This window comes from Giraffa tippelskirchi, chromosome 7 (assembly GCF_054371585.1).
Source record: "Giraffa tippelskirchi isolate mGirTip1 chromosome 7, T2T-mGirTip1v1.2.pri, whole genome shotgun sequence".
Classification (NCBI taxonomy): Eukaryota; Metazoa; Chordata; class Mammalia; order Artiodactyla; family Giraffidae; genus Giraffa; species Giraffa tippelskirchi.
In genome coordinates, this window is record NC_137281.1 from 80149929 (window position 1) to 80166673 (window position 16745).

General features: G+C 53.4%; 1 protein-coding gene across 3 annotated transcripts in view; it reads left to right on the plus strand.

Moving 5' to 3' along the window:
* Positions 1-1536: 1536 nt before the first annotated feature.
* Positions 1537-16745, plus strand: part of SMAD6 (SMAD family member 6) — a 92790-nt gene continuing 77581 nt past the window's right edge. The window contains exons 1-3 of one of the 3 annotated variants that reach the window (XM_081511823.1): positions 1537-3321; positions 11081-11137; positions 14822-14899. In XM_081511823.1, coding sequence (XP_081367949.1) covers positions 2499-3321; positions 11081-11137; positions 14822-14899 — 958 coding nt within the window. In that variant the 5' untranslated portion in view covers positions 1537-2498. The remainder of the gene's footprint in view (positions 3322-11080; positions 11138-14821; positions 14900-16745) is intronic. The other 2 variants (XM_081511826.1, XM_081511825.1) reach the window with 2 other exon arrangements.

Genomic DNA, 16745 nt, shown 5'->3' on the forward strand with positions numbered 1-16745 from the left:
CAGAGTAACCGCCCCTCCCAGAGGGCGCAGAGTGAACAGTACCGGGTCCAGGTAAAGCTCAGCAAAGGCTTGAGCCCATCCAGCAAACACTGCCCTTCCCCCAGCGCACACTTAAGTCGGGTCGGCCCGGGGGACTCGCACTGCGGCTGCCTCACAAGGCCAGTCCCACACGTGGGAACCCCTGAGCGAGACCCGCGCGCCGGCGCCCCCTTCGCCCCTGCGGGGGAATGGCGCCCAGCCCCGGGCCAATGAGAGTAGCGGAATTTATTTCATTCAGTGCGGGGCCGGGCTCTTGCCCGGAAAGGGGCGGGGCGCCACGCCGGGGGCGGTGCCGCCGCGCGCCCTGGAGAGGGCGGTGCCCGTCCCGTGGCCGGGCCAATCGGCGCCGCGCCCGGAGAGGGAGGGGGGACCAGGCCTTTTTTCCCTCCGCGCGGGGCCAATCCCGACTTTACAAGCTTGAACTTTTGCCACCCTCGGACGAGAGAGCGCGCCCGAGGAGGTACCCCGCCGCGCCGGCTCCAGGGGCAAGAGCGGCCTTAACCCTTCCCGCGCCAGGCGGTCCGCTGCTGCCACCGCGCCCCACCAGCTTGCCCGGGATCAGAAGGGATCTGGGCCCCCAACCCACCCCCATTTCCATGGTGAAACGTCGCTGGGGAAATCACGAGCCCTACCCACATCCCTCTTTGTGGTGCAGAGAATAAACTGGGGAAGGAAAGGGGGTAGAGGAGTCACCCAGCCTCGAGGGGGCCCGGACGGCTGGCGGTCCGCCTAACTCTGAGGGAAAGACTTGGCGACCGAGAGGAGCCCGAGAGAAGACATTCCCCGCCTCCACCCCACCCTCAGTAACTCCCTACCTCGAGCAAGCCTAGAGTCCCTCTGCGTGAGGTATCCCACGCCCCCCGGCTGGCCCAGCGGACTACTCCCGACTTTGAACACGGGGTGTGGAAACCTCGTGCTATCATGTTAGATCCCGCCACCCCAACAAATCAGCCGCCCCCTACTGCCAAAAAACGTAAGCCAGGAAAGCACACACGCACACCCATTTTTATTAGCCTTCCCTAGGATGGGGGTTTGTACCAATTCTAAAGTGCAACGTGTGTTTGAAGTTTGTGCACAAGCCAAGGAGAGGCAAAGCGCCCCGTTTGCGTCCGAGTCTCAGTGGGTCCACCAAGCTCTCGCGCAGCCAGCCTGCCCGTGGTTTGTGTAACCGTGTGTGTGAGTGTGTGTGCGCGCGCGCTCGCATCCGTGCCCGCGGCGCACGCGAGCCAGAGAGCCGGCCGTGGCCGCTGTCAGGCCCTGGGCGGGGGAGGGGGGTGGTGCTGGGGCAAGCGTGGGGCGGGGGCCGGGACTCGGCCCGCCCCGGGAGCCGGCCCCTTGGAGCCTCGGGCCCTGCAATGGGACGTGTTCTCCTTTAAGAGTTAAGAAACTTGAAACCTTGTTTGCGCAACAATCAGCGCCGCGGAGCCGCCAAAGTGTCTAGACTGGCATATGATGGGAGGCAGCCAATGACTCCGCGGCGCTCCTCCGGGGGCCCTCAGTGTGCGTTTGAGGAGAACAAAAAAGAGAGAGAGAGAGCCGAGTGGGGGAGCGAGCGAGGGAGTCGAGCCGAGAGAAAGAGCCGCCGGGCGCTGCCTCGCCAGACCTCGCCGGGACCGCGGGGCCACCGGGAGGCACTTTTTGTGGAGGGGGAGGGGGGCGACCTCTGCAGCCGCAGCGTCCTGGGCGTCCGAGTGCAGCGTGGGGCGGGCTATGACCTCTGCCTCGGTGGATTGCATTTTAATTAAGGATTCCCAGCAACTCTTTGGGATTTTTACAGTTTCCACTCATGTGTTGACACCGCGTTCAGGAGAAATTCGCTCCAAGTGCATCTAGCGCCTGGGACCTGAGACTGAGTTGGCCTTTCGTGCATGCAATTCCAGGGATTTTGGTTTTGTTTGGGGTTCTTTTTCTTTCTTTCCTTTTTTTTTTCTTTTTGCAGGGAGTAAGAAGGAAGCCGAGGGTATCACCAACAAGCCTGCCTTTTGGATCCTGCAGAAAAAACCCATGTAGTGAAGCGCTTGGGTTTTAAAGGCAGGGCTTTCCAGACACATTTGGGGAGTTCAGCTCGAGCGCTTTGTGCTCATGGACCAGCCGCGCAACTTTTGAAGGCTCGCCGGCCCATGCGGGGTCTTTCAGGAGGCGCGCCGCCTGCAGTCCCTCTAAGGCGCCGGGGCTGGAGTTGCTGAGCCTCCCGGCTGCCGGGGTCCATGTAGCCGCGGGCCGGGCGCGGACTGCGGATCGGCGTGCGCGCGTTCCCCGCCGTCCAGCCCCGGCGAGCTCCCTCATGTTGCAGCCCTGCGGTGCCCCTTCGACGACAGGCTGTGCGCGGTTTGCACGGCGCCCGGCGGCAGAGCTTCATGTGGGGCTGCGGCCCGCGCAGCCGGCGCCTCGCTGAGGAAACGGACCCCCGGTAACCGGAGACCGCCTCCCCCCCCTCCCCCGGCGCCAAAGGATATCGTATGTTCAGGTCCAAACGCTCGGGGCTGGTGCGGCGACTTTGGCGAAGTCGTGTGGTCCCCGACCGGGAGGAAGGCGGCGGCAGCGGCGGCGGCGGCGGCGGCGGCGACGAGGATGGAAGCTTGGGCAGCCGAGCTGAGCCGGCCGCGCGGGCACGAGAAGGCGGAGGCTGCAGCCGCCCCGAAGTCCGCCCGGTAGCCCTGCGGCGGCCCCGGGACGCAGTGGGACAGCGAGGCGCCCAGGGCGCTGGGAGACGCCGGCGCTCAGGGGGCCCCCTGAGGCCCATGTCCGAGCCGGGGGCCGGCGCTGGGGGCTCCTCGCTGGACGTGGGGGAGCCGGCAGGCCAGGGCTGGCTGCCCGAAAGTGACTGCGAGACGGTGACCTGCTGTCTCTTCTCGGAGCGGGACGCCGCCGGAGCTCCCCGAGAAGCCGGCGAACCCCTGGTCGGGGCAGCCCAGGAGCCGGAGGGCGGCGGGCGGAGTCGCGAAGCCCGCTCGCGGCTGCTGCTGCTGGACCAGGAACTCAAGACGGTCACGTACTCGCTGCTGAAGCGGCTCAAGGAGCGCTCGCTGGACACGCTGCTGGAGGCGGTGGAGTCCCGCGGCGGCGTGCCGGGCGGCTGCGTGCTGGTGCCGCGCGCCGACCTCCGCCTGGGCGGCCAGCCCGCTCCGCCGCAGCTGCTGCTCGGCCGCCTCTTCCGCTGGCCTGACCTGCAGCACGCCGTGGAGCTCAAGCCCCTGTGCGGCTGCCACAGCTTCGCCGCCGCCGCTGACGGCCCCACCGTGTGCTGCAACCCCTACCACTTCAGCCGGCTCTGCGGGCCAGGTGAGCGCGCCGCGCCCGGCGGGTTCTCGCGGTTCCCCTCCAGCCACCATCTGTGGCTTTCTCTCTCCCCTTGACACTCGAGCGGGAGGGCGAAGCTGCAGGTGTTCCCCCGGGTGCCCCGGAGCGTGGGAGTTCCCAGTGGAGGCGCCTCACCCTGGCAGGAAAACCGGGTAGTGGGTATGTGGGCGCACACGTCAAATGGCAACTTCATCTTAAGGCTTCAGCAGACTCAGACTGGCGCGCTGCCGTCTATGGGGTCTCGAAGAGTCGGACAAGACTTGGCGACTGAACAAACTCAGGTGCACATTGCACTTTTCTCTGTGCGGCTTCAGGGACTTAAGGCAAACCCCAACTTTGTAGACGGTGGGAGAGAAGAGCAGGTCTAGGAGAGGCCAAAGACACCCCCCACCCCCCAATTCATTTACCCCTAGTCGGAGCCACGGCCTGAGGCATTTGTGTGCAAATGCCTATACCTGTGGTATACTTGGTCGGATCCAAGTAGATGCAAGTTGTAAATTCTGGTGTAGACAGTTCATGGCTGGAGTCAAAGGTGTTCGTAAATTGTCCCACTTGTTCCTGTCTATACTTCGGAGCAAAGCTTTTGCAGGGTAACCTTTCTCAGAGTGAAGACTCGGTCATGTTCTGATTGTTGCCAGCATCCCTTGGGTGTCAAATGCCAGGGCCTTCTGTCATCATCATTCTCAATACTGTGTCCAACTTTTCTAGAGAATCAAGAGTCCTGGGGGTGTGTAGGTAGGGAAGGAAGTACCTTTGAGAACCGCTCCCCTTCTTTGTTCTGTTCCTGGGATTTTCTGCACACGTGATCTACCCAGTCCTGCTTACCTGAGCAGGCTCTGGATGCTGGAGCAGAGGTGAGGACAGATGGAGACTCCTGCATCCTCACCCCCTTCCCCTTGCACTACACAGATCACACATTTTAGCCTGTATCATCTTCTGGATGTATGCATCTTAGGGGCAGGGGTTCGGGGGGGGGCGGGGGGAGAGGGATGTTCTGCAGGGGTGTCGGGTCTGGGCAGGCCCTGAGTTCTTCCAGTCTGGCCCTTCTAGGGAGAGACAACACCCAGCCTGGGGGCATTTAAGAGGGTCAAATCATACAGGTCTCCTGACTCCCAGTGTGGAAGGGAAGGGTGGGGCTAGAAGCATGGATGTGTCCCAGGTGTCTTGTTTATGTCTGGGGTGGTGGCTGGAGGGGAAGGACAGTGCTTCAGTGGTGGTTCCTGAAGAGAGAGCACTGAAGAGGGCTGGGGAGAGGCAGCGTTGATCTGACTGCCTGTTCCTCGTATGGTCATTCCAGGCCGGATTCTCAGGCACTTGGGCCATCCCTTATCTGTGTCCCACTGCAGGCCTTTTGTGTTCCTTGTTCCTCTCTGACAGCTTCCCCTGGAAGTGGATTTTCCCACTCTTCCTCTCAGACTTCTCCCTGCCTCTGATGAGTAGGACCTAATTGTGGTTGCCCTGTTCCTGGTCCCTTTTTTTTTAGTGGGAGAGAATTGGTGGGGTTCCCTCAATTCTTTCAGAAGGCCCTGCTGGGCATTTTCTTTCTCACCACATCAGTCTGCTAGGGGATATTTGTTGAGCACTTACTCTGTGCCAGGGACCATGCTGGGTGATGTGGTGTGGAGAGTGGAAATTTGAGTAGGATCCATGCCCTCAAGAAACAGAATCTTTGGGTAGGGGTCGGAGGAAAGATGGGACAGAGATGGGGGAAGTAGGGCCAGGCCAGGGCGTCTGGGGTGCGCATGTAACAGGAGCTCCCCTAGGAGCCTTGCAGGATGGATGGTAAAGGGAGATGAGTATTGAAGGGGAGGAGGAGGGGGCCTGCTGAGAGTTAAGGTGCCAGGCAAGTTCAAGTGTGTGGGTGGGAAGAGATGGGATGAAAAGATTGGAGACTGGCAGTACCCACCCTGCCCATACTTTTTGGATAAGTCAACTTGGGTCTTGGTTTGAATTTGGTGAACTTTTAAGTTAAAGGGCAAACTGCAGTGGAATGGTTCTGACCCATAGACCTGGTCCTAGGCTCTGTCCTGCCAGTATGACAACTTGACCTTGGAGGGGGAGTAATCTCCCCTCTCTGTCTCCCTGTGGGTCAGTGGGGTTGGCTCTAGAAAGTTCTGACATCAAGTTCCAGACTCAGCATTGGCACTTGACTCCTCTCTTTGTCCCAGAAGGAGGCGATATTGCAGGGGCTGTGCCTGTTCTCCTGCTTCTTCACTAGCTCAGCGGTGCGCCCCGCCCTCCCCACCCCCCCCATCCAAGCCACCCCAGAGGCATCTGGGAGGACTGGTGGTCTGGGAAGAGTGTTCTATAGGCGCCAGATTGACCCTTTTGCTTCATCCTCTGCCTGATGGCTTAGGCCACCAGGACTGAGAACTGGGGGTCTTTGGGGGGGGGATGTGAAGCTCTTTGCTGCCCACCCCACCCCCGCCTCCTGGCCGCCAGCCTGACTCGCTGAGCTGGGCGGGTGCATAGCTGGAGCTCAGCCGTGCGCGTCCTGATAAGGAGACTGCTCCTTCCAGGGCTCTGGGGGAGAGGGCTGGGGCACCAGGGCAGGCAGACAGACTGACAGATCCACACACACAGCAGACACACAGAGAGTAGGCTGGAATACTCAGCAGACCAATGAGGGACACCCACTTGCACCCCAGTGCCCCCTAGCAGAGGCATCCCTAGTGACAGGCGGCCCCTTTCTGGGCAGTGTGGCTCCCTGCTGCTCAGAGCAAGCACTGCTCCATCCTTCAGCTTGCTTTGGGACTTTGGGCCCAGTTTTCTTTGGGCCTCTTTTCTCATCTGTAAAGCGAGGGGGCGAACAGCATCCCTAAGGTCCAATGGGCAGATTCCAGGTTACTCAGGCCTGCCCTCTCCCCCATGCCTGTCTCAGAAAGTGGGGTTCCCCCATACCTAGCTCTGCCCTGGGCTTCCTGCTCCCGTGGGACTCAGGCCCTGGCTTTCCCTCCCTCTGGTATATCTTTCTGTCCCAGGAAAAGCCAGTTCGCTTAGCTTGGTGCCTATGTGGACGGAAATGTGGAGAAATACTTTAATCACAGTTCTAACCTGTGTTTATAGAGCTCCTTTCTCCCGAAAGTATCCATTAACTTTGGAATAAATCTCCTGCTCTTTGCTTCACCACTTTTTTTTTTCTGTAATTATATTCAGTAAATTACTATTATCCAAATTGCGCCAGGGAAAGAGACAGAGCTAGGGAGAGAACTTCTAAACGACTGGAGGAGGCCGCCTAGGAAAACACAGGGTTCCCAGGCCAGGACTATAGGAATTAGAATGGGCTAGAAAGTTTTCCTTTTATTTGGCCTGGCATTATCCCTTTGAAATGAGATCAATTTCAAGTTGGGCTTCCAAGCCCCCGCCCTGCCCCTCTGGCGGCCCCTCGGCGGAGCTCCTCCTTGGAGGTGAGGAAGGGGTGATAATGTGCAGTTTGCCTCTTGCTGGCGCCAGCCGGCCGCGCTGTTTATCTGGCTGCCGGGGGAATCTGGGCAATTAGGCTCTGCCGGCCTTAAAGCGCCAAGAGCTTCTTTTCAGCATCTCCCACCCCAGGGCTTGGGGTTGATCCCTCAGGTTCTGGGGGTGGAGGGGACAGGCACCTGGGAGGCCACTCCTCCGGAGGGTGAAAACTGGGAGGCCCAGGGAGGCACGTGAACCTTTCCTAAGAAGATGCTAGGCTGCACAGATGGGGTGGAAGGTAACGTCTCCAGTTGAAACCTTACCAGGCAGTGGGGAGAGGCTGTGAACTCTTCTGGCTTTGCAATTAGGGTCTAGATCTCAACGGCTCAGTACCTCCTGGGGGCTAACCAGAGGCTTGTCTAGGCTGAGCTGAGCTGACCTGAACTGGGCTGAGCGTTAGCCTTCTGATACACTCGGCCCCTGGCTGACTGCTCTTACTTCTGAAGGAAGTTGGAGGAGATTCCTGAAGTTAATGTCTGAGGCTGGCTGTCTGCAGAGGCTGGAGTTTCTGATCTCTTTCTCTCTCTCCCCTCCCCCACTTCCTCTCTCCCTCCCTCCCTCCTGCCCGTGATCATTTCTTTCCAAGGGGCCTGTAGAGCCCTAAGAGTGCTCCTCTCGAAGTTCAGAGCACAAAAGTTATTATTTGGAAATCAGCACAAGTTTTCTAAGTACTAAGGTAGCTTCTAAGAGGGGAGTGTGGACAGAGGGCCTGGAGGCACCTTACGCTTCCTCTTCGGACCTTCTGTCCCACCTGAGTTCTTGACCTGGGGCTCCATCCTCCCAGATCCCTGCGGGGAGGGTGGATGTGTTGGAGTGAGGTGGAAGTGCCAGTGAAAGGTTTGCGTCTAGCAGCAGTTTTGTGTATAGCAGCATTTATTCCGTAAGAGCCAAAAAGTGGAAACGACCGAATGTCCATTGGCTCACAGATGGATAAACAAATTGTGGTATAGCCATCCAGTGGAATAGTATTCAGCCATAAGTAAGAATGAAGTATGAAAGGACACCATGGTTGAGCCTGGAAACCGGTATGCTAAGTGAAGGAAGCCAGATACAAAAGTCCTCATGTTATAGGAAGCCGTTGGTGTGAAATATCCAGAACAGGCAAACCCATGAGAATAAAAAGTAGGTTTGTGGTTGCCTGAGGTTTAGGGATTGGGAGGAATGAATGACTGCAAATGGGGCAGGGTTCCTTTTGGGGTGATGAAAATGTTCTGTAATTAGGTGGTGGTGTTGGTCTCACAACTCTGAATGTACTAAGAACCACTGAATTGTATATTTTAAAAGAGTGAATCTTAGGGTATGTGAATGATAACTGATTTGTTTTGTTAAGTAACTTGGTGTTGGTCCTGAACTGGCCTCCCCCTTTGTTTAGTTGAGGTAGAATGACATCGGCCTTCCTGTGTGGCCTTGGGTGGGCCCTTTACCTGCCTCCACCCCACTTGCCCCATCAGTTAAAAGAAGATGAGTTGGGGGGAACCTCTGATATTCTAAATCCTGGTGTCTTGGGGCTGGAGTCTCTTTTTAACTTGCCTAGGATGAAAGTTAGTGATGTGCTTCCAGTCTCTGTGCAGATGGTTTTGCGAGAACGGAGGAGGATGGGGGTGCTGGTAAAGTCCCTGCTGAAAGCTTTGCACTTCCCAGGTCTGTAGACTTGCTTTCTGCCTCACTCCTGTGTTAAGACGCCCCAGCTCAGGGGTGTCTGTGGGTGGTGAGTCTCGTAACTCGAGGCCCAAGTGGCTCCTATGAGGGGGATCTTCTTGAGCCCCTCTTCCCGTTTCCGGGTCCCAGGTTACAGCCACTGGAAGAGATGCTGGGGTTGATTACAGTGGCTTGACTCCAGCCAACACAGCCCATTGCTGCCAGATTTCACTTTTGGGGACAGATCTGGGGGCAGATGTCCAGACTTCCTGACCACGTGTAGCCTGGGCCTCAGCCAATCAAGTGTTTGCAAGAGGAAGCCTGACACAGGAATCGGAGGCCTTCTGAAAAGTTAGTGGGGAATAGTGGGAAGGGAATGAGGCTGGGGGTCAGGAAACCTGGTCTCTGGTTCTGCCTCTGGACCAGCTCCCTGTCACACTCTGAGGGAGTCACTTCTACTATTCAGGCCTCAGTCTTCTCTGTACAATGGAGCACTGGCTTCAATTCTCTTTCCCCATGAGTCTCTAGCCCTTCCTGTGTTTTGCCTCTTGTCCTGAGAGTCTAGTCCTCACTTGAGTCTGGTCTTTAGCTCTTCCAAAGTTGGTGGATAAGGGGGCTCCTACTGAAGGAAGCAGTTCCCCTCCTTGAGTCTTGTTTGAGGTCTCTCTTGGGTGACCCTTTTGGCCCCATAGGTCCTCTTTCTCCATACCTTTGTCTGATGCCTCCAGCTTTTCCATTAACGTTATCACTGTTGTCTTCACATATATCTACTGAATGCTTTCTGTGCATGGGATGTACCAGACCCAGCTGGGATGAAGGAGTGGAAGACTGAGTGCTGCTTTTTTTTTTTTTAATGTGGACCATTTTAAATCTTTTATGAATTTGTTACACTATTGTTTCTCTTTTATGTTTTGGTTTTTTGGCCACGAGGCATGTGGGATCTTAGCTCACCAGCCAAGAACTGACCCTACACGCCCCTGCATCGGAAGCGAAGTCTTAACCACTGGACTGCCAAGGAAGTTCCAACAGGGTGCTTCTTGATTGCCTGTCTCATTGGGGTGTAGAGTAGAGGCAGGCCTGGGCTCCGATCCCAGCTCCACCATGATTGGCTGGGGGGGTGGGGCACTGGAAAAGTCAGTTTTCTCATCTGTGAAATGGGGATGATAATGGTCATCTTCTTTATTTTTGAGAAAGGATCAAATGAAAGTAGGCACCCAATGAGCATGATTAACCACTCTGCACCTAAGGTTCAAAGGAATAAAATACAGTGAATGAAATGGAAAGGTCCCAGCACAGAGAGAGACACAGGGTAGGCATTCAGCAAATGTTTGCTTCGCTCCCAGTGGCTAATCCATGATTCATTTTCCTTCTCCCCAATCCGGTCCACAAAAGATTCCCTGTTTCTAGACTTTGTTGAAGTCATTTCTAGCTGGAAAAGCCGGGTTAGGGAAGAGGTGAAGCTGCCTGCTCCTACAACTAATTGTGCCTTATTATAATTGCGAAAAACACTTATTACCCCTTGTGTCATTCCTGATACCTGCCTAATAATAGTTATTACTGTTTTACTACCACTGAGAGTTTGTTTTAGTTTGCGATTTGATGGTGTTTAGTTTCATTTACAGAAAATGAAGGGTCATTTCATTCATGCAAATTGTTACTTAGTTTAGCAAATTGTTACTTCCCAGAAAGCAAGAGGCTAAGGAATTCTTCTGAAGACAAAGTATATGTTTTTAAGGACAAGTATTTTAGGCAAATGAAAGGAAACCCCAAAAAAAAAAATGCCATAGACAATAAGGAATCATAGAGGGTCTGAGGTGGGCAGCCATGGAGGCTGTGTTCTGCCCCGTCTCTTTATCGAGGGGGAGACTGAGGCCGAGCACTAGCAGTGACTGGTGTAAGGTCTCCCATCTGGGGAGCTGGGTTTGGCTTTTTGGGCTAACCAGTCATGCCCGTCTCACCCTGAAGGACGTTTGCTCTAATGTAGCTTGTTTGGAAGTGAGCTTCTATGTCTCTGTGGGCTTCTGCACTCACTCAGTTTTGGCTAGAGTTACCACGCTTAGCAAAGAAAAATACAGAATGCCCAGTTAAATTTGAATTTCAAGTAAATCACACGTAATATTTTAGAATAAGTATGTCCCAGATATTGCAAGGGACATACTTATACTAAAAGTGTATGCCATGTATATCCAAAATTCAAATTTAACTGAGCATCCTAGCTCTGACTTTACCTGTACCCATGTTTCTCTCATTATAATAATAGCTGCTGTTTGTCTAGATATTTTTCTGCAGTTCCAAGAACTGTCTTGAGCATTTTACATACTTTATTTGCTTTTGTCCTCCTGGCAAACCTAGAGAGTCTCTCTGATTATTTTCCCCATTTTAGAGCTGAGGAAACAGGCTCAGAGAGGTAAGGTAGCTTGCCAGCTGTCACACAGCCAAAGGTGATAGAGCGGGGATTGAGCCCAGGTTTATGGCCTAAGATTGTGGCTTTCCCTGTGCTGTTCCAGGGGATTTGGGCAGCAGAGGTGCTGATTTCCTGGGAGCTGGATTTATTATTTGAGGAAATCAGTCATCAAAAACATGTAGAACCCCTCTGTGTCAACTTTCTCATCCCAGCAGTGACACATTGACTCCTGTCTTCCAGAATCACCGCCACCCCCCTACTCTCGGCTGTCTCCTCGCGACGAGTACAAGCCACTGGGTAAGTGTGTCCTCCTTCCGACCCTTGGGGAGGTGTGTCCATCCCAGGCTCCCCCAGGGCCCCGCCTTAGTGCTGAAAAGCCCAGGAGAGCAAGGGGAGGAAGGGATCCCCAGCCTGGTTGCCTTTGAAATGGGGTGGGTGAAGTTTTACAAACACACTCCCAGTTGGGCCAGAGCCGACCCAGCCTCTGCAGCGGGCTATTTACATCTAGAAATTCCTTGCTCATCATTAACCTCTCGGTGACCTTTAAACATGAGCCTGTGGGAGATGAATGGGTTTTGACTTCAGCATCTCATTGGAGGTGGGTTAGTGTTTCTGTCTCTTTTCCTCTCCTTCCCTCCCAGCCTTAGGTGGTTCTCCTTTGATGTGTATTAATTAGCACCGTGACAGATAGGCTGCGCGTGAAGTCACTGTTGAGAAGAGCTGTATGTGTCGTTCTCCACCCCCACCCCCCCACCTTTATTAAGCCAAGAAATTCACCTGGGCAGAAAGAACAGTTGAAACGTTTAGAAGCAAGTGTCTTGGTACACTCAAGCATGGAGGGTACCCCTCAGTGGTAATGTCATTGTTGGCAGGTCCCATTCAGAGGTAGGATGTGTTTTCTGTAAAGCCTTGGGGCGGAATGCTTAGCCTGTATGCTGGGGTAGATGCATATGGTTTTAAAAGTAGAGATGGCTTGTTTTCTGGCCCTCCTGGTTCCTCCAGTGGAGAATCCCTGTGGTGGGGTGAGTGAGTATGGCCTTAGTAGCACCGGGAGAGCGATTTGGTGACCCAGGCAGCTCCCATGGGACCTGAGCTTTAAAAGTCAGATGGCGTGGCAGTGATGCTAACACATTCCACCAGTGACCACAAAAAGTGGGTTTTGTTTTGTTTTTGGTAAAGGCCTCTTCCCGGTAGCGTGTGTCAGCACCATCTGGGAGGTCACTTCTGAGTGTCATAAACTTGCAGGCATCCAGTCCAGTTTTCCTTCCAGCCCCCCCACTGTGGAGACAGAAGTGCCCACTGGTTCCCTTTGGGAGTTTGTCCTCCGTCTAGGACGACAGAGGCTGTCCCATGATGGTGTATGAGTCAGTGCCTTAATGGTGGCAACTTCCTCATTGCTTTTCCTGAAGTATGGTCATCTCGTGGATGGAGGAGCTTGATTTAGTTCTCTGAGGAACTGGAAAGGTCGTCTTGGGGTACCCTGTCACTTGACAAATAGGTAATCAGGCTGCCCAGCTGATAACCAGTGGGGCTGAGGCAGAAACCCACAGTAGCCCCTGTTCAGCTCAGCGGTACCCCACCCTTCCCTTCCAGGCCTGTCTCAGCATTTTCTAAGTTAACATAATTATACTAGTTGCTTAGACGATCCCTAATTCAAAAGATGGGGGAAAAGAAAAACCAAAACCCTCAAATGTTCTTAGTAAATGCAGCACCTGAGTTTGAGTGTCGAGGATCATTGCCCCGAGGAATTGTGGGTCAGCTGGTGTTAAAGCCACAAAAAATCAGGACCCCGTCCAGTGAGGTAGAGTGACCATTTGAAGATCAACAGGTGTCCCTGCTATTTTACAAATGGGACAACTGAGATGGAGAAAGAGGAAGTGACATTTGCTGGTGCTCAGGAGTCAGAAGACGACACCCCACCATTTGTTTTTGTGTGTGGTTCATGAGCTGAGAATGGTTTTTACTTTTTAAAATGGTTTAAAAAAAATACAAAAAAACCCCCACCCAAAGCAGAAGACTCTTGTGACACGTGAAAGCTATATGAAATTCACATTTCAGCATCCATAACAGTGTTCTGCTGGAAGCTGGTTGTGTTGTCTGTGGCCAGTGCCACAGGACCACAGCAGAGGTGGAGAGTTTCAGTGGAGACTGTATGGCTCACAAAGCTGAAAATACTCACTTTGGGCCCCTGGCAGGCAAAGCTGGTGACCCCTGATTTTACCAAGAGTGGAGGTGGGACTTGAACCCTGGGCTCTAGCTTCCAAATGGGGTTCCTCCCTGGGACTTGAGCAGTGACCGAGGTGGGGAGTGTTCTTTTCCTACAACAGCCTCGGAGGGCCTCACTAGAAGCACCAGATGTGAGGGGTTGGAGAGTGCATGGCAAGGACTTATAGCTACAAGGGATGGAAAACACCCATCACCCAACCCCTGGAAAGTTCACAAAGCTGGCTGTGTTGGCTCCACAGCGCTTCACTAAGAAACAGGGTTCAGCCTGGGATGTTACTGCTTCAGACAAGAAGTGGCAACAAAACTTGGGGAAGATTAGGTATGAAAAGCAAAATTCTTTTACGAGGTTCCTACTTAGGCATTAAGGTATTATCTTTTTTTAAAAGAGATTTTCCATATGTCCCTATTTTCCTCCAAACCTGTTTGACCAGCAGATAACTTTTTCAGGCCCTGGTAAATAGTCTGAGTTATTTTTTTGTATTATTTTCTTTTCCTTGCATTGTTAGTTTTTCATAAACAAAAAGTCAGTTCACTTCTAAGCCGCTGTGATCACATGAAACCAAAAAACAAAATAAAACCCAGAACACCCAGTCAGCATCTGGCAAGTGGGAAAAGAAAAAGGAAAAAAAAAATAGAGAAAGGCCAAATTGGTTAATGTTTCATCTTCCCGCTCCCCAAGCCATGTGGTAAAAGGAAAAAAATTCCTACAGGATCGAATGGAATTCTAGCTCGCGAGGGCCTAGGCTAACGGTTTTTGTCTCAGGGTTTCCCCAGCTTGGAGTGGTTCTCCTGAGCCAGTGGGACCAGCTGAGCCACACTGTGCTGGGTGAGAAGATGAAAGATGCTACAGGCCTTCTAGGAAGAACATGCCTTCTGACTCCTGGACAGACCTGTCCCTTAACGGGGATAACACCCCATTGCTGGTGGCAGAGGCACAGGCCCAGGAAAAACTTTCCAAGTCAGCCTGTCCCAAAAGGCACTGGCTTGTCCCACTAGCAGCTCAGTGTTCAGGAGAAAACGTGCAAAAGAATTTCCCATCTCCCATCTAAGTTGCACTGCAGAAAGGGGAAAAGAAATAGTGCGTGCCGTGTGAGGTACTTAAAACTACTTAAACAACAAATGAATGCCTTGAAAAAAGAAAAAAACATTCCAGACGTTGCAAGTTCCTCTGGGAGCAAGTTTGGATGTGAGAGAGTCGGGGAGAGAGAAAACAGTTAATCTGGGAGCCAACACTTGAGCCCTTAATTAGAGGGGTGTAAGCAGGACAGAGTGAGGATGGCTGGTAACTTGTTAAAACAGAGTTTCCCCAGCTCCAGCAGGAGGAAGGAAGGAAGGAAGGAAGGAAGGAAGCAAGAAGGAACAGCTTCAAGAATTTTAATGGTTGTAATTAAGTACAGCAGCTATGAATTGTTTAGGGGCTTAATTTAACCTTATCCAAGGAGGCTCCAAGTTACTACTTGCTCAGTCCACTGAACTTGGGTTATTTCTGTGGTCAGAGCAATTGAAACTTTTTCAGGTGCCAGGGCTGCAGCAGTCAGCATTTTCCAGAAGAGTTCCAGGGTTGGCTGGCCTGGTCTCGTGCGATCGTGGGACGGGGAGTGGCAGCAGAAAGTTGTGAGGCACAGGCTGCCCTTTGCAAGCACCTGCATGCCTACATGTGCACGCGCGTACACACACACACACACACACACGCTTGAGAAATAAGAGAGGAACACCCCACAGCCAACTAAGTTCTCTTTCTCTTCCCTCCTGCAGATCTATCTGATTCCACATTGTCTTACACTGAAACAGAGGCCACCAACTCCCTCATCACAGCTCCAGGTGAATTCTCAGGTTGGCATTTCTTTTTTCCTTGCATGTTTCTGTTGTGTTGAATTTACAGGAGGGGGTCTGGTGGCAGGGGCCTGATGGAGGTCTTGTTGTTGTCCCTCCTCCTTTCCTTTTCCCTGGGCCTCCTACCCCTTGAGGGGAAGACTGCCAATGTCTTCATCACTGGTGTTCTTGGGGTGAAGAACAGTCTGTATGAATGGGGCCTACGGGTGAGAACCTGTCCAGCGCCTGGCAATCCACACTTTAACCAGTTGTCTCTTGTGGAAGTGATAAGAACCCAGTCCAACTCTCCATCCCGATTTTGAAGGGATCCTTTCCCCCAGCTGCCGAGAGGCAGCAAAATGGATATGTTTGTTTTCATTGTCTATGTAGGTTTCTCTTATCCCCGCCTCTGGGGAAGGACTGATGTGAAAGGTCAGAAGAGGGGGAAATGGAGTGGGTAGAACATTCATGAAGTCTGACCAGTGAGGAGTTTTCCAGAGGTTGTGGTTTCCATGTCTCTCTCTGGGCCCTGGATGCTGGGCTAGGAAGCAGAGAGAACTCTGGTGTAGAGCCTCCTCCCACCCCCAGCGTTTAAGTATTGGCCATAGGGACTTCCCCATTCTGGGGAAGACGTAGATCAAGCTTTCCTTGAGAAATGACAGGTTGGTGGTGATCCGGGGGTTTCAAGGGCCAGGAGGGATTCAAGTGTCAAGGTCCGTGGAGCCCTTTGGGAGCAGGGTGTCTAGGGGGCACTGTGAGGGCAGCTGGGGCTCATGGCCTGGCTCTGCTGCATTGAGTGACAGCCCACTGGGCTAGAGATGCTTCCAGAGCAGGCATGGCTGGATCTCTGCAAGAAGGCCTCTGTCTGCATCTGAACCATCCTTCCCTGACCCCACCCCCATGTCATAATGGCAACAACAGTCATCATAGCTATTTATTGAGTGTTTACTTTGGGCCATATCCTGTACTCAGGCCCTTTTATGATCATCAACTCACAACAGTAGGAAAGTGACTTGCCCAGGTCATGTAGGAGCAGAGCCATCTGCCACCATGCCTCTGTGCTCCTGACCACGGCTCTGTCCCCCATTTCTCTGTCAAGACTGGATGTACCTCCAATGAGCGTGTTTCACACGGACTTCTGTCATTTCTCATGTACTCTCTCCTTGACTTAAGGGTGTCTTGATGTTGGCTGCTCGGGGCTGCCTGCTCAGTTCCTATGTCCAGAGCCCTTCGCCATCCATTCCATGTTTTCTGTCACAACTGTGGGAGAGCACAAGAGTGTGTCTATTTGGAAGATAGGGAAACTAGAAGCCAGAGCAGGAAGTGACTTGCCCGTGGGCACAGTGGAGCTCATGACATGGCTGGTACTGCGGTCCACGTCTTCTGGGTCCCACTTGCCTTCTGGTCTCTGGTGGCCCCTCTGATTAGGCCACTTTGTTTTCATCCCTGCCTTTTGACCCTACTTCTTAAAATGTCCTTGCCCCGAAAAATCTAACTAGAGCACCACAAGAAGTTGTTGTTTTAATCCCTTCTTTTTCCTCTGTGCCTATGTGGACGGAAGCCACATATATTTTGAAGCAAGAGGCTTAAAAGTATTCCTAAATGCAGGATTCTATGTCCGTGCCAACCATCAGAGTGTATTTCATTTGGATGGATTGCATTGGCCTCAGTTGCATGGTCGGATGGATAGTTTTTCAGCATCCCTTTCCCTTGCTAATGGTGGAAACTGCTGTGTGTGGAGGTGCCTTACGGGTTCATGCCATGTTCACAGACGTCGTCTCTCTTGATCGCTGTCATCCCAGAGCTGGCCTAGTGTGTGGCTCAGGCTGGAAGGAGCAGAGCCCAGAGAACCTGCTGGAGGCCCCTC